Source organism: Mercenaria mercenaria, chromosome 3, assembly GCF_021730395.1.
Source record: "Mercenaria mercenaria strain notata chromosome 3, MADL_Memer_1, whole genome shotgun sequence".
In the NCBI taxonomy this organism is placed as follows: Eukaryota; Metazoa; Mollusca; class Bivalvia; order Venerida; family Veneridae; genus Mercenaria; species Mercenaria mercenaria.
The window spans coordinates 68,260,809-68,284,837 of NC_069363.1; the positions used below are offsets into that span (position 1 = coordinate 68,260,809).

The window sequence follows — 24,029 nt, forward strand, 5'->3', positions numbered from 1 at the left end:
GAACCCATGAGTCAGCCATGTCGGCTCAAGGTCAAGGTCACAACTCGGGTGTCAAATGTTTGAGCCTTCCATTTTGTGTCCCCTTTGTATCTCCTAAACCCCTTGAAAGAATTTCAAGAAACGTTGGTCTAATGATCACCTCATCAAGACGATGTGCAGAAGTCACGAGTCAGCCATGTCTACTTAAGGTCAAGGTCACAACTCTGGGTCAAATGTTTGAGCCTTCCATTTTGTGTCCGCTTTGTATCTAGTAAACCCCTTGAAGGATTTTCATGAAACTTGGGTCAATTGATCACCTCATCAAGACGATGTGCAGAATGCATGAGTCGGCCATGTCTGCTCATGTTAAGGTGACAACTCAAGGTCAAAGGTTTGAGCCTTCCATTTTATGTCTGCTCTTTTTCTCCTAAACCCCTTGAAGGATTTTAATATGACGTGACTGTAATATTCCCCTTATCAAGACAATGTGCAGAACTTAAAATTCACCCCTGCTAGCTTAAGGTAAAGGTCACAAGTTTATTGGTTCCACCCAATACCATCAACCCTTTCACTATCCATAACAGTGGCGGGGGATATAGCTGCCTTGTATTTTGGTACACATTTGTGACATCATAAAATATAGGTCAAGTTTGACTTTGCCTACAAACCACCATTTTTAGCTCGACTCTTCGAAGAATATGGAGAGCTCAACTACTCATCCTGGCGTCGGCGTTGGTTAAAGTTTTTATGAAATGGTATCTTGTATACTATCAAAGATAATATTTACTTCAAACTTAGATCACTTGTTTATTATAACAGTCTCTACCTGTAGACAAGAGTACATAACTTTGTCAAGTATTTTGGCAGAATTACGGCCCTTTTTGGACTTGGAAATTGGTTCAGGTTTCGTACAAGTCCATGTTTTGTAAAAACTATTTGACATGTGGCTTTGAAACTTTGAACACTAGTTTATTATGTCTTTTTTTTTTTCAGCTCACCTGAACACGAAGTGCTCAAGGTGAGCTATTGTGACCGGTCATTGTCCAGTGTCCGTTGATGTGCGTCCTCAGTTGTCCGTCAACATCTACCTTGTGAACACACTAGTGGCCACAATTGTTACCCAATCGTTATGAAACTTGCTCAGGATGTTTGTCTTGAAGATATCTAGGTCAAGTTCGAATCTGGGTCATGTGGGGTCAAAAACTAGGTCACCTGGTCAAATCAAAGGAAAAGCTTGTGAACACTCTAGAGGCCACAGTTGTTAATCAAGCTTTATGAAACTTGGTCAGAATGTTGGTCTTGATGATCTCTAGGTCAAATTTAAAACTTGGTCATGTGGGTTTAAAAGCTAGGTCACTAGGCCAGATCAAAGGAAAATCTTGTTAACATTTTAGAGACCACAATTTAAGTTTTAAACTCATGAGAATTGGTCAGAATATTTGTCTTGATGACCTCTAGGTCAGATTTGAATCTGGGTCATGTGGGGGTCAAAAACTAGGTCACCCAGTCAAATCAAAGGAAAAGCTTGTGAACACTCTCGAGACCACATTTGTGACTCAATCCTTATGAAACTTGGTCAGAAAGTTTTTCTTGATGCTTTTTAGGTTAATTTTGAAACTGGGTCATGTGGGTTCAAAAACTAGGTCACTAGGCCAGATCAAAGGAAAAGCTTGATAACACTCTAGAGGCCACGTTTATGACCCTAACTTCATGAAACTTGGTCGAAATGTTTATTTTGATGATCTCTAGCCCAGTTTCTAATCTGGGTCATCTTTGGTTAAAAACTAGGTCACCTGTTAAAATCAAAGAAAAACCTTGTGTATGCAATAGGGGCTGCATTTTCATTTGATGTGCATGAAACATCGTCAGAATGTTTGTCTGCACAAAATCTCGGATGAATTTTTATTTGGGTCATGTGGGGTCAAAAACTAGGTCACCAGGTCAAATCAAAGAAGAAGCTTGTTTACACTCTAGGGGCCACATTCTTTATTCTATCTTCATAAAACTTTGTCAGAATGTTTATCATAAATTCTTAGATGATTTCGAATCTGGGTCATGTGGAGTGGAAAACTAGGTCACTAGCTCAAATCAAAGGAAAAAAACTCTTAAGGTCAAGTTCGAAGAAGGAGGGGTATATTGTTTTACAGATGTCAGTCCGTCAGTTGGTCCGTAGATCAATTGGTTTCCAGATGCTAACTCAAGAATGCTTGGGCCTAGGATCATGAAAGTTAATAGGGAGGTTGATCATGACCAGCAGATAACCCCTATTGATTTTGAGGTCAGTAGGTCAAAGGTCAAGGTCACAGTGACCAAGAATAGTTAAACGGTTTCTGGATGATAACTCAAGAACGCTTGGGCCTAGGATCATGAAAGTTGATAGGGAGGTTGACCATGACCAGCAGATATCCCCTAATTATTTTGAGGTCAGAGGTCAAGGTCATAGTGATCCGGAACAGTTAAACCATTTCTGGATGATAACTTGAGAACTCTTGGGCCTAGGATCATGAAAGTTGATAGGGAGGTTGGTCATGACCAGCAGGTGACCCCTATTGATTTTGAGGTCAGTAGGTCAAAGGTCAATGTCACAGTGACCTGGAACAGTTAAACCATTTCCGGACGATAACTCAAGAATGCTTTGGCCTAGGATCATGAAAATTGATATGGAGGTTGTTCATGACCAGCAGATGACCCCTATTGATTTTGAGGTCAGTAGGTCACAGTGACCGGACGATAACTTTAGAACACTTGGGCCTAGAATCACGAAACTTAAAAGGGAGTTTGATTATGACCAGCAGATGACCCCTATTGATTTTGAGGTCAAAGGTCAATGTCACATTGACCCAGAACAGTAGAACTTGTTTTTGCCAAATAACTAGAGAATGCTTTGGTCAGCTAAAGTCGCTAAATTTTGATCCAGCAAAAATATATGCTTTTACAGTAGTAGATTCTTAGAAGAGTTTAAGCATGAAAGCCACTCATGCATGTATTTGTGTTGATTTCAGGAATTTCCTGACTAGTCAAGAAACAGTAGATTTTGTCAGAGAAAGGTTGAAAGATTCAGTTAGACGTGACAAACCATCTCTTATATGCGAGGAGGTAATCAATCATTTTGTGGATTTATGAACCAGTTTTAGTGATATAATGCTTTAAAAGTCTGAAGATCAAATTGCATATTCGTGCCTGGCTCAAAAAGTATTTCATATAAATTGATTAAACCTTGCATGAGTCTTTATCATGATATGAACTTGCGCACCTTGTATTTTTCGTTTAGCTCCGCCCCCTATTTCCAGAGTTATGGCCCCTGAAATAGTCAAAAATACACATTTTCACCTTGTGACACTCCTAGCTAAAAAAGATTCTTGTATAATTTGATGAAACCTTGCATAAGTCTTTAACGTGATATGAATTGCGCACCTTCTATTTATTTCCAGAGTTATGGCCCCTGAAATAGTCAAAAATGCACATTTTCTTCTTGTGACGTACCAAGCTCAGAAAGTATTTCACATAAATTGATTAAACATTGCTTGAGTCTTTATCATGATATGAACTTGCGCTCCTATTTTTCGTCTGCCTGCGCCCCCTATTTCCAGAGTTATGGCCCCTGAAATAGTCAGAAATGCACATTTTCACCTGATGATGTGCTTAGCTCAAAAAGTGTTTGATATAAATTGATGAACACTTGCATGAGTCTTTATCATGATATAAACTTGCGCACCTCTTATTTTTCGTCTGGCTCCACTCATTAGCTCATCTGTCACGTAGTGCCTTTGCAAGCAATTTTGATCAAACTTGTACAAAACTTGTATTGGCATGATATCTCGGTTCCTTTTGAAAACTGGCCAGATCCCATCATGGGTTCTAGAGTTATTGCCCCTTAAAGGGCCATAATTTGCTATTTTTGTGCATCAACAATTCCTTGTCTGCACGACAGTGGTTTCATTTATGATTTTATTAGTCCCCTACTGGTTGAAAACCAGTTTAGGGGACTATAGGAATGCACTTTTCCATCATTCCGTCCGTCCTCAATTTCGTGTCCGGTCCATAACTCTGTCATCTATGAAGGGATTTTAATATTACTTGGCACAAATGTTCCCCATGATGAGACGACATGTCATGCGCAAAGCCCGGACCCCTAGCTCAAAGGTCAAGGTCACAATTGGAGGTCAAAGGTCAACAGGGCTTTTTTCCTGTCCGGTCCACAACTCTCCCATCCATGAAGAGATTTTAATATTACTTGGCACAAATGTTCCCCATGAGGAGACGACTTGTCATGCGCAAAACCGGGACCCCTAGCTTAAAGTCAAGGTTACAATTGGAGGTCAAAGGTCAACAAGGCTTTTTTCCTGTCTGGTCCATAACTCTCCCATCCATGAAGGGATTTTAATATTACTTGGCACAAATGTACCTTATAATAAGACGATGTGTCATGCACAACTTTCAGACCCCTAGCTCAAAGGTCAAGGTCACACTTAGCAGTCAGATGTTAACATAGCATGAACAGGGTCTGTTTCGTGTCCGGTCCATAACTCTGACATTCATTAAGGGATTTTAATATCACTTAGCACAAGTGTTCCCCATGACGAGACAATGTGTCATGCGCAAATCCCGGACCCCTAGTTCAAAGGTCAAGGGCACAATTGGGGGGTCAAAGGTCAACAGAGTTTTTTTCCTGTCCCGTCCATAACTCTGCCATCCATGAAGGGATTTTAATATTACCTGGCACAAATGCTCCCCATGATGAGACAACCTGTCATGCGCAAAGCCCAGACCCTTAGCTCAAAGGTCAAGGTCACAATTGGAGGTCAAAGGTCAATAAGGTTTTTTCCCTGTCCGATCCAGAACTCTGTCATCCATCAAGGGATTACAATATTACTTGGCATAAATGTTGAACATGATGAGACGACATGTCATGCGCAACACGCAGTACCCTAGCTTAAAGGTCAAGGTCACACTTTGAGATCAAAGGTCAAGAGGATTTTTTTCCTGTCCGGTCTATAACTTTGTCATGCAAAGCAGGATTAAGATATCAGTTGGCACAAATATTCCCCTGGATGAGACAATATGTCATGCTCAAGAACCAGGTCCCTAGGTCTAAGGTCAAGGTCATATTTAGAGGTCAAAGGTCAAATTCAAGAATGACTTTGTACGGAACATTTCTTCTTCATGCATGGAGGGATTTTGATGTAACTTGGACCAAATGTTCACCACCATGAGGCACCCTTGTTTTTAGAATTACATCCCTTTGTTTTACTATAAATAGATTTTGTTGTAACTTTTATTACTGGCGGTAGAGAAAAATCGAGACCACATTTCTGTGGTACAGCATGCATGTTACATCCAATTTTTAGGTGTATTTTGACCTATCTCTACCTGGTGAAGAGTTTCTTGTGGACTTATATTATTTTTTTTTTTTTTTTTTTAAGATTAATTTCCCTTTGTTGTTACTATAAATAACTTACATGATAACATTTTTATAATCAGCAGGGGTGTAAAATTCCACTCGCCCGCTCGCATTGGCGAGTTAAAGTCCGAGTAGGACGAGTGGACCTCGCTGTATACTCGACCGATCGGGCGAGTGTTTTTTTAAGTCCTTACTTTACCAAAATTCAGAAATTACAACTCCAAAACGTCAACAAACTTTGAGATGGTTCAGTCGCTGCCTGGATTGACTGGAATTTACCTGCGAATCGTAAAGATATCAAAGCGTCATGCCGGTAATTTTCCATTCCACAAGCACTTGCGACCTATCCTATTAAATATCTAATTTACAACGACACGTACACAAAAACCGTGCGTAGTGCATTCATTTTTTAACATTTTCGCGTCAAGTTTTCAACACCTCTTGAGAAATAATACTATTTGAATTCTATAATGATTTTGATAAGATACCGACAGAAATGTAGGCAAAATTCTATAAAAACGGTCGAATTTTCATATAATCATTTGTAAAAATTCAAACAGCGCGATCTTAGTTACTTATTTCTTTCTAAAAGTAAATAAGTGATGAATGCTCTGGGCATAAAATTCAGACTTTTGACCAGAAAGAACAAAAAACAGAATAAAAAAAATCTTAAATAATGAAAAAGCGGCAGCAATTACAATACATGGAGTAAAACGATTTTTGGCAAAAAAATCTGTTAGTGCGGCAGAATAGGTTACGTGACCTCGTGAACGTAAATAGAAATGCGATTTTAAAATAATGCAATGTGATGTCATTGCAGTTTTTAATAAGTTTTGAATGAATCTTTGTACATGTATTTTTTTTTACCAACAATTTAAAAGTTTGTTTTGTTTTTTTTGTCAAACAATAATGTAAATTCCTTGAGGGCAAATAGGTCACAGAGGTAGGATATCCACTATAGTAACTATCGTTTGAGACATTTACCTTTTATACGGGATATAGCACATTCGCTTTTGTTAACAAATTAAAGAAGAAACTTTTTATTGATTTCTATTTCTCAGTAATTTTAAGAACCGATGCGGTACGATCAGACAGTGATGTGTCACATGGCGCGAGAACATGACGTAATGCCATGACAATCTCGAGCAAAAATACCGCTTTGATCTCCACTTCAGATGTCAAGATACTGACACACTTCTTTTAGCTCTTTGAGGGGGTGTAAATTGATCATGAAAACAAGGTCAATTACTTAGTTTATCAACTGAATAATTACCGATAATCTTTAACGTTTTTTTCATCCCTTTCAACACGGGTGGATGGACGATGATTATTGTGTCCAAATTTTTTAGACACTTTTCAAAATAAGTATTTTTCGGGAAATAATACTACTGTACATAATACTCCTTTCATAAAAGTGACAATATTAAAAGTGTCAATTATTAGGGCGAGCGGCTGTTCACTAAGGGCGAGTAGATATTACTGGCTACTAGTCCTGCAGGGCGAGTGGTGTGAAAATTTTTTTTACACCCCTGATCAGCCAAAAAAATTCAGTATGAAAACAACTGTGGGTTTTTATATAATTATGCACATTTTAATCCAAGTGTGTTGTTATAACATATTGTATATGTAGTACAATATTGTTTATACATCATTGACAGATATCAGTTCATTATGTTATACTGCAGTAGAGAAAATTAGGTGCCTTCCAGTAGGGGACTTTGTATTGCATGGCAATACTTCATTCACTTGTTTTAACCAAACTTGCACATAATTTGTATCACCATAAGATCTTGGTTCCTTTCTTGAACTGGCCAGATCCCATTATGGATTCCAGAGTTATTGCCCCTGAAAGGGCCAAAATTAGTTATTTTGATCTTGTCTGCACAATAGCAGCTTCATTTATGATTTGATTTTTACCAACCTTGCACAAAACTTGTATCACCATAAGATCTTGGTTCCTTTCTTGAACTGGCCAGATTCCATTATGGGTTCCAGAGTTATTGCCCCTGAAAGGTTAAGAATAAGCTATTTTGACCTTGTTTGCACAATAGCAGCTTCATTTATGATTTTATTTTAACCAAACTTGCACACAACTTATATCACCATAAGATCTCAGTTCCTTTCTTGAACTGGCCAGATTCCGTTATGGGTTCCAGAGTAATGGCCACAGAAAGGGCCAGAATTAGCTATTTTGACCTTGTCTACACAATAACAGCTTCATTTATGATTTGAATTTAATCAAACTTGCACAAAACTTGTGTCACCAAAAGATCTTGGTTCCTTTCTTGAACCTGCCAGATCCCATAATGGGTTCCAGAGTTAGGCCCCTAAAAGGGCCAAAATTAGCTATTTTGACCTTGTCTGCACAATAGCAGCTTCATTTATGATTTGATTTTAACCAAACTTGCACACAACTTTTATCACCATAAGATCTTGATTCCTTTTTATAAGCCCAAAGGGACGTATTATCTTATCGCCTCAGTGTCCGTCTGTCTGTCTGTCTGTTGGTTAGCAATTCCGCTCTGTAACTCTTGAACCCCGTGAAGGATTTCAAAGAAACCTGGAGCAAATGTTCACCTCATCGAAACGACATACAGTCACAGAGTGACAGGGTGAGGTTTTGTGATCATCCATCCGTCCGTGTCCGTCCGTTCACAATTTCCTTGTGAACACGATAGAGACCACATTTTGTATTTGATTTTAATCAAACTTGCACACAACTTGTATTGGCATACTATCTCTGTTCCTTTCGAAAACTGGCTAGATCCCTTCATGGGTTCCAGAGGTATGGCCCCTTAAAGCGCCAAAATTTTTCATTTTTTGCTTGTGAACATAATAGAGACCACTTTTTGCAATCACCTTTAATAAAACTTGCACACAATTTGTATTGGCATACTATCTCGGTTCGTTTCGAAAACTGGCCAGATCCCATCATGGGTCGCACAGTATGGTCCCTTGAAGGGCCAAAATGTGCTATTTTTGGCTTGTGAACACAATAGAGACAACATTTTGCAATCAACTTTGAGCAAACTTGCACAAAACTTGTATTGGCATAATACCTCGGTTCCTTTCAATGACTGGCCAGATCCCATCATGGGTTCTAGAGTTATGGCCCTTTAAAGGGCCAAAATTTGCTATTTTGGCTTTTGCAGCCATATAGAGCCTTCATTTATGGTTTGATTTAATACTAACTTGCAAAATACCTTCAACATTAATAAATCTTGGATTCCTTGATGAATCTGTCAGATTCGATCATAGGTTCACATTTAAAAAAGCCAAATTTGGTAATTTTTACCTTGTTAACACAACAGAAGTGACATTTTATATTTGATTTTAACCACACTTACACACAACTTAAGTCACAATAAGATCTGGGTTCCTTTCGAAAACAGGCTAGATTCCATCATGGGTTCTAGAGTTTCTGCCCCTGAAAGGGGCAGAATTTTCTATTTTTGCCTTTTCAGCCATATAGAGATTTCATTTATGCTTTGATTTGATACAAACTTGCACAAAATGATTATCTTGATGATCTCTAGGCCTGGATCGAAACAGGTCATGTCGGGTCAAAAACTAGGTCATCAGGTCATATCAAAGGAAAAGCTTGTTAACAACATGGAAGCATCATTTATGACCCTATCTTTATGAAACTTGGTCAGAATGTTTATCTTGATGGTTCCTAGGCCAAGTTTTTAACTGGGTCATATGGGGTCAGAAACTAGGTCACCCAGTCAAATTAAAGGAAAAGCGTGTTAACACTGACTTGTGCATTTGATGTGCATGAAACTTGGTCAGAATGTTTGTCTGTATGAAATATCTTATAAATTTTTATCTGGGTCATGTGGGGTCAAAAACTAGGCCTTTAAGTCAAATCAAAGAATAACCTTCTTGACACCCTAGGGGGCACATTTTTGATTCTCTTCATAGATTTTGGTCAGAATGTTTGTTATCATGAAGACTTGGACAAGTTCATATCTGGGTCATGTGGGGTAAAATAACTAGGTCACTAGGTGAAGTCAAAGAAAATGCTTGTTTACACTCAAGATGCCACGTTTTTTGGTCCAATCTTACTGAAAATTTGTCAGAATTTGTTTACACTGTTATGGTGTGTTACACAGGTGAGCGACCTAGGGCCATCTTGGCCCTCTTGTTAAAGTTATGGCCGCTGAAATAGTAAAAAATGCACATTTTCACCTAATGACGTGCCTAGCTCAAAAAGTATTTGATGTAAATTCATGAAACCTTGCATGAGTCTTTATGATGATGTGACCTTGCACACTCGGCATTCTTCTTGAGAATCTTAGCGCTTATTACAGAGTTATGTCTCTTGAAATAGCCAAAATAGTGGATTTTTTGTTTGTGATGCTCATAGCTCAAAACGTATATGGCCTAGAATAATGAATCATTTGTATAAAATGTTTGTTGAGGCTATACCCCCTTAAGACTGCAAACATTTGAGTTATTGCCCCTTACTTGTGACAAATGTACCAGTGGGGGCACACCCTGTGTCCTACAGACACATTCTAGTTATGTTCTTAATGTAAGAATAGTTTGCAGTTTATCCATATTTTGTTCTACTGCTGAAAACAAAGTATATTTAAGGGCCATTTGTAGTAAAGTCTGTTGGTCGATCTGTCTATGGTATCCACTTTTAAATCTTCTTAACTTCAGGTTAGCTGAACTTCTTTAGGTCTGATAGCTCCATACTGTCTTAAACCCCTTGGAAGATTTTCATACAACTAAGAGTTTGTTTACCTCAACAAGAGATTGTGCAGTGCATAACCAAGATCACTAGGTCCTAGGTCAAAGTCACACTTGGGAGGTCAAAGGTCAAATAACTTAGCTTCGTGACCTCTTATTATTTAACAGCTTGGAAAATTTTCATAAAACTACCATCAGGTGTTAACCTCAACAATGCGACTAGGTCAAGGTCAAACTGAGTTAAAAAAATCAAAAAGCTTAACTTCATGACCACTACAATTCTTCTTCACCGCAGTGAAGATTTTCATGAAACTAGCCTCAGTTGTTAAGCTCATCAAGGTGATGTGCAGAACACATAACCTTGGTCTTCAGTCACAGTTGGTGTCAAGGTCTGAAAGCTTATATTATTGTCCACTCGATTTCATCTAAATGGCTTGAAAGTTTTTTAGCTCATCTGAACTTTGTTCAGGGTGAGCAATTATTATAGGTATAGGGTCTAGTGTCAACATTTTTACTTAAACATCTTCCCCTTTGAAACTACTGATCAGATTTACACAAAACTTGGGTCACTAGCATCCTGGCAGGGTCCTCTATCAAGTTTTCTTCAAATGATTAACCTTGGTCCCTTTAAGGGGCAGCAAGAGCTAAAAATTGAAGAACCTTTTAATGTCTTCTTCTCATGAACAGCTTGATGGATCTTCATTGAACTTGGTCTTTGCATTATTATAAGGTCCTCTCCCAAAGTCTTTGCCCCTTTTAGGGGATGCTAGAGCTAAAAATACAAATAACGTTAAATGACTTTCCATGAACCTCTTGATGGTTCTTCATCAAACTTGGTCTGTAGCATCATTTTAAGTATGTAGCTCTCCCAAAGTATTCTAATGGGAGCATTCAGCCCCATTTAGGGGATTCTAAGGTAAAAATAAGAATGCCTTTAATCAACTTCTTCTCATGAACTGGTCCCATGTGGTTCTGGGACGATCTGTGTATGAAAAGAATTGGAACCACTGCCTTACCCTTGCATGATCGTAAGAGGCGACTAATAGGGTCTTAACACTTGGTTTTGCTGTAGTTCTGTGATTCCAGCAGGTATGCAAATTTTGATTCCATACCTCATGTTTTTATTTCGATGTAAATGAGATGTGAAACCAAAATTTGTAGTCCTGTTTGGCGCCATATAACCTATACTGTGTTGGTGCGCCATAAAACCCAAATAAAATAAATAAATAAATCTCATGAACCGCTTGTTGGATCTTCATCACACTGATTCTGTAGCATTATTATAAGGTTCCAATGGCCACTAGAACTAAAAATAGAAATACTTCTAAACAGTAAACAGCTCCTCATGAACCGATGGATGGATCTTAATCAAACTTGATTTGTAGTATCATTATAAATAAGATCCTGTCCCAAATTTAATTTAAAGGAGATGCTTGGCTCTTTTTAGGGGGCACTAGAGCTAGAAATAGAAATGCATTTGAATTACTCTTTTTCATGATCTGCAAAATGGAACTTCATCAAACTTGATTTGTAGCATCATTATAAGGTCCACAACAACCTTTGTTCAATCAGGGAAACTTTGCTCCTTTGAGGGGCAGCTAGAGCTAAAAATAGAGCTTCTCATGAAGTGGTAGTTGGATCTTCATCAGACTTGGTCAGTAGCATCATTATAAGGTTCTCTACCAAAGTTATTCAAATAGCACTTCGCCCCTTTTAGGGACCACTACAGCTAAAAATAGAAAAACTTTTAAACCACTTCTACTCATGAAGCACTGGATGGATTCTCATCAGATTTGGTGTGTAGGATCATTGTAAGGTCTCCAGCCAATTTTGTTCAAATTGGGATGCTTGGTCCCATGTAGGGGCTACTAGAGCTAAAAATAGAATGATTTCTTCTTATGAACTGCTTGATGGATCTTCATCAAAGTTTGTTAGTAGCATTACTAAATGACATCTTCTCATGAAACTCTTAGTGGATCTTCATTAAACTTGGTCTGTAGCATCATTTTAAGGTCCTCTTCCAAACTTGTTCAAACGGGCATCTAAATGGGGGCCTGTAGAGCTTAGATAGAAAAGCCTGTCATGAACTCTTAATGGATCTTTATCAAACTTGGTCTGTAGTGTCAGTGTAAGGTCAGTGGGTCAAAGGTCAAGGTCACATTGTCCCAGAACAGTAGAACTTTTTTTGCCAAATTAGAGAATGCTTTGGTCTAAGAGCACATTTGATACAAAGGTCACTTATGACTGGTAAATGACCCATGCTTATTGATTTGAGGTCAGTACATTAAACGTCCAGTGCACAGTGACCAAATAATTTCTGTCCCTTGTGCAATTACTGAATGCATCAAGGGGGGTGGAGGGCATTTTGTGTTCTGCGAGCTCTTGTTTTAATAAGTAAAGGATTTTTAGCTCGACTATTCAAAGAATAGGGGAGCTATCCTACTCGCCCCTGCGTCGGTGTTAGCGTGAGCGTCACACAAATGTTAAAACTTTGCGTACCACCCCAAATATTTTCAAATTCAATTGAGATATTGCTTTCATATTTTGCATACTTGTTTACCATCATGACCCCAGTCTGTAAAAAGGAGGAGGCAACTCTATCAAGCATTTTGACTGAATTATGGCCCCTTTTTGACTTGGAATATGCTTATTGTAATGTTAAAGTTTTACTCATTGCTTATATTATACTATCAAGCACTGAGAATAGTCGAGCGTGCTGTCCACTGACAGCTCTTGTTACCAAATGTAGTCAGAAGCAAGGTCAGGTAAATAAGGTCCTCTTCAGGTGAGCAACTCTTGGGCCCATTTGTTGTGCCCCCCCCCCCCCCCCACCACCACCACCACCACCACCAATGAGTGGTGGGGGCATATAGATTTGGTCTTATCTGTGCGTCCATCTGAAGTTTGTGACCCGCCTAGCTTGAAAAGTATTTGATATAAATTGATTAAACCTTGCATGAGTCTTTATCATGATATGAACTTGCGCACCTCCTATTTTTCATCTGGCTCCGCCCCCTATTTTCAGAGTTATGGCCCCTGAAATAGTCAAAAATGCACATTTTTACCTTGTGACACGCCTAGCTCAAAAAATGTTTGATATAGATTCATGAAACCTTGCATGAGTCTTAATTGTGATATAAACTTGCGCACCTCCTATTTTTCGTCTGGCTCCGCCCCCTATTTTCAGAGTTATGGCCCCTGAAATAGTCAAAAATGCACATTTTTACCTTGTGACACACCTAGCTCAAAAAGTATTTGATATAGATTCATGAAACCTTGCATGAGTCTTAATCATGATATAAACTTGCGCACCTCCTATTTTTCATTGGGTCCGCCCCCTAATTTGAGAGTTATGGCCCCTGAAATAGTCAAAGATGCACATTTTCACCTTGTGACATGCCTAGCTCAAAAAGTATTTGATATAGATTCATGAAACCTTGCATGAGTCTTAATAATGATATGAAATTGCGCACCTCCTATTTTTCATTTGGGTCCGCCCCCTAGTTTTAGAGTTATGGCCCCTGAAATAGTCAAAAATGTACATTTTCACCTTGTGACGCACCTAGCTCAAACAGTATTTAATATAAATGGTTGAAAACTTGCATAAGTCTTTATCATGATATAAACTTGCACCCCTCTAATTTTTTGGTTGGCTCCACCCCCTATTTTTAAAGTTATGGCCCCTGAAATAGTAAAAAAAATGCACTTATTCACCTAATTATGTTCATAGCTCAAAAAGTATTAGATGTAAATTCAGGAAACTTTGCTAGAGTCTTTAACATGATGTGACCTTGCTAACTTGGCATTCTTCTTGAGAATCTTAGCTCTTATTACAGAGTTATAGCCCTTGAAATAGCCAAAATAGTGGATTTTTTGTTTGTGATGCTCATAGCTCAAAAAGTATAGGGCCTAAATAATGAATCATTTTCATAAAATGTTTGTTGAGGCTATACCCCATTAAGACTGCAAACATTTGAATTATTTACCCTTATTTGTGACAAATGTACCAGTGGGGGCACACCCTGTGTCCTACAGACACATTCTAGTTTTTGTTTAAAATGATTCTATTTCACCCTTTTTAAGGTTGGCCAGAGCTAAAAATAGAAAAAATTTTGAATACTCACCAGAACCTAGTGATCTCCGTGATTATTTGATAAACAACATTGTGTCTGAAATCATTAGTCCTCCACCTCTGATTCATGTGGGGAAGTTGGCAGTTACTTGCGGAGAACAGGTTTGTACTGGTACAGAATCCAGGAACACTGGTTAGGTTAACTGCCCGCCGTTACATGACTGAAATACTGTTGAAAAACGGCGTTAAACCCAAAACAAACAAACAAACAAAAGAACCTAGTGACAATTTTCCCCCCTACATCATGAAAAACATTCTGATAATACTGGTATAATGCAGCAATACTACAAAATGACAGGTGGACAATTTAGGCCTTTCTTGAATTAAGATGTTTTCACAACTTAATTTGCAGACTTACATGGTAGAAATATTAACTGCTGTTGGGAAATGCCACCCTGCAAGTTTCAGTCAGATTGTGTGCGTAAGACAAGAGTTATGGCCCTGTGTACAGACATTGTACTGTCTGGAGTCATATCTCAGACATGGATGTAAGGATTTCAATAAAACATGATAGAAATGTTAACTGCTATAAAGAAGGAAGACAAGATTTATGGCCCTTTGTACTTACATATAGTACAAAAACAGTCAGTTTTCTGCCTGTTCGGAGTCATATCTCAAATTTTAATATCACATGTTTAAATTGTTAAATGCTGTGACGAAATGCGGCCCTGCAAGTTTAAGACAGATTTATAGCCCTTTATACCCATATATATATTACATAAATAGTGCTTTTATTCCATTTTCTGCCTGTACAAAGTCATATCTCAGACATGGTATGAAGGATTTTAATGAAAAATGGGAATAATGTTAAATGTTACTGGGGAAATGTAGCCGTGCAAGATTCAGTGAAAGTGCTTCAGGCACACATGTGTTACGGCCCTTAGTACTTATGTAATGCTTACTATATACTATATAGGCCATTTCTTTGCAAATTTAAAATCCATTATTGTGATGGGATATCATGACTAAGCTTAGTGCATATATAGCTTTCTTGGAAACTGTTGTATGATATGTGCTTTGGTCACTGGGGTCATGGTCAAGGTTTCTGTTACTTAAAGTAGAATATTTGTTTCTGCTCAATACCTAAACTAAGGAATAGGGTTTTGCCTAGGAAGCTTGCATGTAGACCATGGTTTTAGATGTATTTTGAGTTGCTTAGGTCAAGGTCAAGAACATTGTTGCTAAAAATAGACAATTGGTTTTCTTACAGTAACTTCAGTTAGGAATAAGGTAAGCAGACCAAACCTGGTAAACAGGTATGTTTCATTGAGATCAACTTTTTAGCCCACCATCATCAGATGGTGGGCTATTCAAATCACTCTGCGTCCGTGGTCCGACGTCCGTCCTTCCGTCCTTCCGTTAACAATTTCTCGTTATCGCATCTCCTCAGAAACTACTGGGGGGATTTTGACCAAACTTTGTCAGAATGATGTATTGGTACCCTAGTTGTGTCCCCCTGAAAATCAGACTGGTTCAACAATTTATGAGTGAGTTATGGCCCTTTGTTTATTTCTATATTTTACATAGATTTATATAGGGAAAAACTTTGAAAACCTTCTTGTCCAAAACCACAGAGCCTAGGGCTTTGATATTTGGTTTGAAGCATCATCTAGTGGTCCTCTACCAAAAGTATACAAATTATTTCTCTGGGGTCAAATATCGCCCCGCCCTGGGGGTCACATGGTTTATATAGACTTATATAGGGAAAAACTTTGAATAACCTCTTGTCCAAAACCACAGGGCCTAGGGCTTTGATATTTTGTATGTGACATCATCTAGTGGTCTTCAACTAAGATTGTGCAAATTATACCCCTAGGGTCAAATATGGCCCCGCCCTGGGGGTCATATGGTTTACATAGACTTATATAGGGAAAAACCTTGAAAATCTTCTTGTCCAAACCACAAAGCCTAGGGCTTTGATACTTGTAATGTAGCATCATCTAGTGGTTCTCTACCAAGTTTGTTCAAATTATGCCCCTAGGGTCAAAAATGGCTCCGCCACGGGGGTCACATGGTTCATATAGACTTGTATAGGGAAAAGCTTTTAAAATGTTCTTGTCAATAACTACAACATTCAAATTTGGACTACATGTATATTTTTAAGTGGCAAGATGAACCTTGACATGAGTTGACCTTGATTTTGACCTAGTGACCTACTTTCACATTTCTGTAGCTACAGCCTTCAAATTTGGACCACATGTATATTTTTGAGTGGCAAGATGAACCTTGACATGAGTTGACCTTGATTTTGACCTAGTGACCTACTTTCACATTTCTGTAGCTACAGCCTTCAAATTTGGACCACATGCATAGTTTTGTGCACTGGAAAAAACTTTGACCTTGATTTTGACCTAGTGACCTACTTTCACATTTTTGAAGGTACAGGCGTCAAATTTGGACCATATGCATAGTTCTGTGTTTCAAAATTAAATTTGACATTGATTTTGACCTAGTGACCTACTTTCACATTTCTCAAGCTACAGCCTTCAAATTTGGACCACATGCATAGTTTTGTGTACTGAAAAAAACTTTGACCTTGACATTGACCTAGTGACCTACTTTCACATTTTTGAAGGTACAGGCTTTGAATTTGGACCACATGCATAGATTTGTGTTCTGAAGTGTAATTTTACCTTGATTTTGGCCTAGTGACCTACTTTCACATTTCTCAAGCTACAGCCTTCAAATTTGGACCACTTGCGTAGTTTTGTGTACTGAAATGAACTTTGACCTTTACATTGACCTAGTGACCTACTTTCACATTTTTAAGGTACAGGCTTCAAATTTGGACCACATGCATAGTTTTGTATTCCAAAAAAAAAATTTGACCTTGATTTTGACCTAGTGACCTACTTTTACATTTCTCAAGCTACAGCCTTCAAATTTGGACCACATGCATAGTTTTGTATACCAAAACAAACTTTGACCTTTACATTGACCTAGTGACCTACTTTCACATTTTTGAAGGTACAGGCTTCAAATTTGGACCACATGCATAGTTTTTATTCCAAAATAAAATTTGACCTTGATTTTGACCTAGTGACCTACTTTTACATTTCTCAAGCTACAGCCTTCAAATTTAGACCACTTGCATAGTTTTGTGTACCGAAACAAACTTTGACCTTAAGATTGACCTAGTGACCTACTTTCACATTTCTCAAGCTACAGCTTTTGAATTTGGACCACATGCACAGTGTTGTGTACGGAAATGAAATTTGACCTTGAGCTGGTCAAGTCTAGAAATTTGGAACACTCAAAAATGGCACATTGGTGGGCGCCAAGATCACTCTGTGATCTCTTGTTGTTAGTTTCATTTTGGGTAGTCAAGGTCATTGTTACTAAATATGGAAAACTGGCACCTGGGTAAATCAACTTTCTCATTGTCTACCTGACCGATCATGATCTTTAACATCCTTGTATGGCCACTCTTGAGTATGATCCAGTAATTCTGCTAGACCCTGATTAGGATCTCCAAGAGCTTTAAACAACTTTGTCTCATGACCTGTTCAGGGATCTCTACCATACTTGGATTTCTCATGTTTGTTTAATTGGTCCATCTTGACTACACTTGGGGGCAGCTAGAGCTAAAATAAGAAAAGAAAAACAGACTAATTTCACATTTAAAAACTAGATATGTGACAATTTCAGTAGGTTTACAGATGGTTGTGCCCCTTTACAATAGGGCTGCGAGTTGCTTACCTTATATTTTGTCCAAGTTTTGGTCTGTAAATACTGATTATGAAAACACAAAAAAAATATGTTCACTTATAGCCTTAATGAAGTACAGATCTGATTGTACTTTCTGTATTCTTGCTATGCTATTTATTTTCAGCTGTTTGACTTTTGTCTAGCTCCAAACACAATGGGAGATGGTACTGGTTGTGACAACATGACCTGTATAATTATTGTGTTTAATAAATCTTTGCAAAACTTAAAAAGGGACAGTGACAATCTAGATGTATCAACATCAGAGGATACACATCCAGAGAAACGTCCCCGACTAGAAGATCAAGAGTCTGTGTCAACAGATACATGATAATGCTACAATAGAATTGACTATGCATTTAGTGATCATATTATTTTTATCTGTTAACAGGGATGTGTTTAGTTTATTACTGGTGTCCATGGTATTGAAAGGAAAGATTTAAATATTTATTAAGATTCAGAAGTGTTGTAAAGTTTCCCCAAAGTCTTCATACTTTTTGTATGATTTTTGTAGTCTGAACTGAATTTGTATGTCAAGAAATTGTGGTCAACATGTATGCTAACTTTCTGTTTGTTTGATTTAATAAAATTATTTAAAATTCATTTAATTACATTTTGTAGATTGCTTATTTGTGCTATAAATCAGAGCTGTATAAACAAAGTGAGTCAAACTTGAGCACTGAATTTGGAATCTGAGGGTTTATTTAAAAAAAGGACTGCAGTGGCAGGTAGATGAGAAGATGACGGGAATGATGCTTTACTGAGTCTGTCAATACATGTTAGTGCATGTACTAATTTGTATCTATTAAAAACTCTTGTGGCTCTACTTCTGTTTTCTCTACATCTTTTCTTCTGAAGTTGATGCCATGTTAAGGGGAACAGTACACATAGTCACATAGTGTTACAGATAAATATGCTGGCTAGGGGCTAATGTTTGTGCATTTTCTGTTCCATGTGACAGTTTGATCAGAAGTACCTGTATTTGGGGGGCACAGGAAGTTGCCCTTGTCTGTCTGAAATTAAGTTGTGCATGTCTCAAAAAGTATTTGACTCAGAGTCATCAAACCTCACAGGATTGTTATTCAACATGAGAAATTGTGCACCTGGTGTTTCAATTGGGATCTCACACAGCCAGACTACAGTTATGGCCCTTGACTTGGTCAAAACTATGCATAAAAAAAAGTTTGTGTCACATGTATTTCAAAAGGTACTTGACTCAGTATTACGAAATGTTACAGGAATCTTATTCAGCATGTGAACTTGTGAATCTGGTTTTTCTTTTAGATATATCACTCAGCCAAACGACTTAGTAAAAAAAATATGCATTAAAAATGCATCAGTGTTGCACATACCTCAAAAAGGATTTGACCTAGGGTCATGAAACATCATAGGAATATTATTCAGCATGTGAAGTTGTGCAACTTGGATTTTATCCAAATTTCTATTAGGCAGATGAGACAGTGTCCGACAAATCAATTGCCCGAAGCCCGCGGGCTACCAGAAATTTTCATCGGGCTACCAAAAAAATACTGGCGGAAGCCCGCCGGGCAGCCATAAATTTGAAGCATCAGTAGCCCGGTAATTGTATATTTTACAAAACTCCCCAACAAAATCATCAACATCCGGTCGTTTACTCGATTGTAACTTGCAATAAATAACTTTCCATGTGTACTGATTAACGGGTCATAAACCGTCCTATTAGTTTAACCCCACCCATTTATCGATAATTTCAACGGTGGCTGCAGAAGCAGTCTCCGCCTACGAATACAGGGTTCGCACAGGCCTTGAAAAGTCCTTGAATTCGATGGTAGTCCTTGAAAATGACAAAACCCCTAAAAAACCTGGAAAAGTACTTGAATTTTGAAAAAAAAACTCCTTGAATTTGACCTTTCACTCCTTGAAAATATTCTTTCCGTAACTTTGCTTTGCAAAAAGAATTTAAGGCTTAAAATAAATCGGAGAAAATGAAAATAAATTCGTGAAATTGCAGGATCGGGTCACTCGTATGCTGTTATTGTGGTCTACGGCCACACTTTATCGTTATTTACAGAGTGCTATTTCTACTGTATCACCGTTTGCATGTTTCCGTTTCCGTTTAAAAAAGTACAGGGAATAATAACTCGCAATTTTTAGCTATTTGCAAGTGTTTCCAATGAATTAAAATGAGTAAGAAAAATAAACATGTTTACTCAGGTAAGCGGGAGACAAAAGACGAATATAAACAGTGGCTGAAGCCCTATAGAGCAGACAGAACGAAGTGTATTTGTACGTCGTGTGACAAAATTTTGAGGTATCATTAGTAGGAGTGCGCTAAAAAATCACAAGAATAGTGATAAACCTCAGCAAAATAGTTAATTACATCAATCTAATAATCGAATTACGTCATTTTCAAAGGTGTGACAAGTGATGGTTGTTTTATTTTTGCATTACATAATAAAAGTTGTTCAGATTAGGTCGTGGTTTTGAAAAAAAATAGTGCTTGAAAAATTGTAAAAGTCCTTGAAAAGTACTTGAATTTTGTCTCTGATATTCTGTATGAACCATGGAATATCAAATATGCAAACTATCGTGGACTGGTCTCTGCTCGACTAATCAAAGTCGACCGATTTAACGATAGTTAATTATGACTGATGTACCAGTCAAAATCTCTAAATTCAATCGGATCCTCTCGTACATTACCGACGACTGACTATGATAGGTACCACGCTTTCACTGCTTCGACATTTCAAAGGCTGGGAACCAGCATAAAATGAGTCATTAGTAACATGTCTGTCAGCATGTGCGAAAAACACGTAAAATATAAAAACTGTCAATTTACTACACGAGTCTTTTGTATAATGCCGATTTCTTTGGTCAATACCATTTCATGATTATGTGAACATTTAACTAGAGATTATAGAATGTTTATAGAATGTACAAGTACTCAAGTTGATCTCAATATTGACACAGGTGGCAGTATCATTGATTGGTCACCCCTTCCCCACCCTAAGACCCCTGATACCACCCTGAAAAAAATTCTGACATTCTCAGATGTTCCTTAATATTCCCGCTCTACAAAACCCCTGATACAATCCTGAAAAAAAAATTCAACTATCAAAACAGTAGTTTGATAGTTGAAAAAAAAAATTGCAGGGTTGTATCAGGGGTCTTGTAGGGTGGGGATATTAAGGAACACCTGAGAATGTCAGAATTTTTTTCTGGGTTGTATCAGGGGTCTTAGGGTGGGGAAGGGGTTACCAATCAATGATACTGCCACCTGTGAATATTGACAGTGACTTGCAATTTAAATACATTTTGTGAACATCTAATTATTTGTGATTACCGGTATAGAAAGTATAAATACTCAAGTTGATCTCAGTACTGACAGAAATTTATAATTTTAATATTTTAAGACTTTTAAGTTGTAAACTAAGAGATACTTGTGTAAAAATGTTTCTTTAATAAGATGTTGTATTAACTTCAACTTGTACCTCTATATTATGATTAAAGACAATGAAATGTTTATCTTTGTGTTTTTAGATTTCTGTTATTAACAAAATATTGTTAAAGACCAGTCTTATTCTCACATCTCAGTAAGTTGGGTACGGATAGAGCAAATTAGTACTTTCATGGTTAATTTTCTGGGCAACTACAAGAAAATGCTGGGCTACCAGAAAAAAAATTCTGGTAGCCCAGTGGGCTACCAGTAAAATTATAAATTTGTCGGACACTGTGAGAGTTATGGCCCATGATTGTCAAAAATATGCATAAAGGGGATACAAATTTGTTTTTCATGTATCTCAAAAAGTATTTGATGTAGAGTCATAAAACATTAGGGGATTGGTACATAGCATGTGAAGTTGCACAACTGGTTTTCTGTTTGGGATTTCACTCAACCAGATCAGATTTAAGGTCCTTGACTTGGTGAAAAATACACATAAAGTACTTAAAAGTTGTTACTGCATATACCTTTAAAAATATTTTACTTCCTCTACCTCTGTTCCTTATGACGCAAAGTCGATCAAGAAAACTTCGTGAAAAAGCACTACTTATGTAAGTCTTGTGGTTTAAAATTCCAACTCATTAATTTTGCATTGTCACCATAACTTGATAAGGACATGTTGCTTAGGTGTATGTTATAAGGTTGCCGTGCAAAAGTGCATGTACTACATCTTAGCACCAGTTGCAAAGTCAGACATTTTAATGAAACTTGGCACAGTTGTTCACCATCATGAGACGGAGTGTCATGCGCAAGAACCATGTCCCTAGGTCTAAGGTCAAGGTCACAGAGGTCAAAGGATACAAGAATGAAAACTTTGTCTGGAGCATCTCTTCTTCATGCATGGAGGGATTTTGGCACAAATGTTCACCACCACGAGACGGAGTGTCATACGCAAGAACCAGATCCCTAGGTCTAAGGTCAAGGTCACTCGGAGGCCAAAGGTCAGATACAAGAATGACTGTCAGGAGCATTTCTTCTTCATGTATGGAGGGATTTTGATGTAACTTGGCTCAATTGTACACCATCATGAGATGGAGTGTCATGCGCAGGTCCCTTCTTTAGAATTACTTCCCTTTGTTTTCACTATAAATAGCTTATATTGTAACTTTTTCATTACTAGTCGTAGGGAAAAATCGAGACCACTTTTCTGTAGTACAACATGTATGTTACATCCAATTTTGAGGTGTATTTTGACCTTCTGTTTTTATTTTGATGTAAATGAGATTTGGAACCAAAATTTGTAGTCCTGTTTATAACCTATACTGTGTTGGTGCACTGTAAAACCCAAATAAATAAATGACCTATCTCTGTCTAGTAAGGATTTTGGTGTGGACTTAAGAGTTTTTTTGTTGTTGTTTTTTTGGATTTTTTTCTTCTTTTTGTTTTTATTTTTAGCTCACCTGTCACGAAGTGACAAGGTGAGCTTTTGTGATTGCGCAGTGTCCGTCGTCCGTGCGTGCGTCCGTCCGTGCGTAAACTTTTCCTTGTGACATCTCTAGAGGTCACATTTTTCATGGGATCTTTATGAAAATGGGTCAGAATGTTTATCTTGGTAAATTCTAGGTCAAGTTCGAAACTGGGTCATGTGCCGTCAAAAACTAGGTCAGTAGGTCTAAAAATAGAAAAACCTTGTGACCTCTCTAGAGGCCATAATTTTCAATGGATCTTCATGAAAATTGGTCAGAATGTTCACCTTGATGATATCTAGGTCAAGTTCGAAACTGGGTCACGTGCCTTCAAAAACTAGGTCAGTAGGTCTAAAAATAGAAAAACCTTGTGACCTTTCTAGAGGCCATACATATAAAAAGATCTTCATGAAAATTGGTCAGAACGTTCACCTTGATGATATCTAGGTCAAGTTCGAAACTGGGTCACGTGCCATCAAAAACTAGGTCAGTAGGTCAAATAATAGAAAAACCTTGTGACCTCTCTAAAGGCCATATTTTTCATGGGATCTGTATGAAAGTTGGTCAGAATGTTCACCTTGATGAAGTCAAGTTCGAAAGTGGGTCAAGTGCCTTCAAAAACTAGGTCAGTAGGTCAAATAATAGAAAAACCTTGTGACCTCTCTAGAGGCCATATTTTCCATGGGATCTGTATGAAAGTTGGTCTGAATGTTCATCTTGATGATATCTAGGTCAGGTTTGAAAGTGGGTCACGTGCCTTTAAAACTAGGTCAGTAGGTCAAATAATAGAAAAACCTTGTGACCTCTCTAAAGGCCATATTTTTCAATGAATCTTCATGAAAGTTGGTCTGAATGTTCATCTTGATGATATCTAGGTCAAGTTCGAAACTGGGTCATGTGCCGACAAAAACTAGGTCAGTAGGTCTAAAAATAGAAAAAACTTGTGACCTCTTTAGAGGCCATACTTGTGAATGGATCTCCATAAAAATTGGTCAGAATGTTCATCTTGATGATATCTAGGTCAAGTTCGAAACTGGGTCACGTGCCATCAAAAAGTAGGTCAGTAGGTCAAATAATGAAAAAACGTGACCTCTCTAGAGGCCATATTTTTCATGGGATCTGTATGAAAGTTGGTCTGAATGTTTATCTTGATGATATCTAGGTCAAGTTTGAAACTGGGTCAACTGCGATCAAAAACTAGGTCAGTAGGTCTTGAAATAGAAAAAC

The 24,029-nt window shown here is 37.8% G+C and overlaps 1 protein-coding gene across 2 annotated transcripts in view; it reads left to right on the forward strand.

Moving 5' to 3' along the window:
- LOC123524470 (protein phosphatase 1G-like) overlaps positions 1-21,417 on the forward strand; it is a 194,055-nt gene extending 172,638 nt beyond the window's left edge. For both annotated transcript variants that reach the window (XM_045302684.2, XM_053538840.1), the window contains exons 10-11: positions 2,982-3,075; positions 18,043-21,417. In XM_045302684.2, the coding sequence (XP_045158619.2) occupies positions 2,982-3,075; positions 18,043-18,246 (298 nt within the window). In that variant the 3' untranslated portion in view covers positions 18,247-21,417. The remainder of the gene's footprint in view (positions 1-2,981; positions 3,076-18,042) is intronic.
- The last annotated feature ends 2,612 nt before the right edge of the window (positions 21,418-24,029 follow it).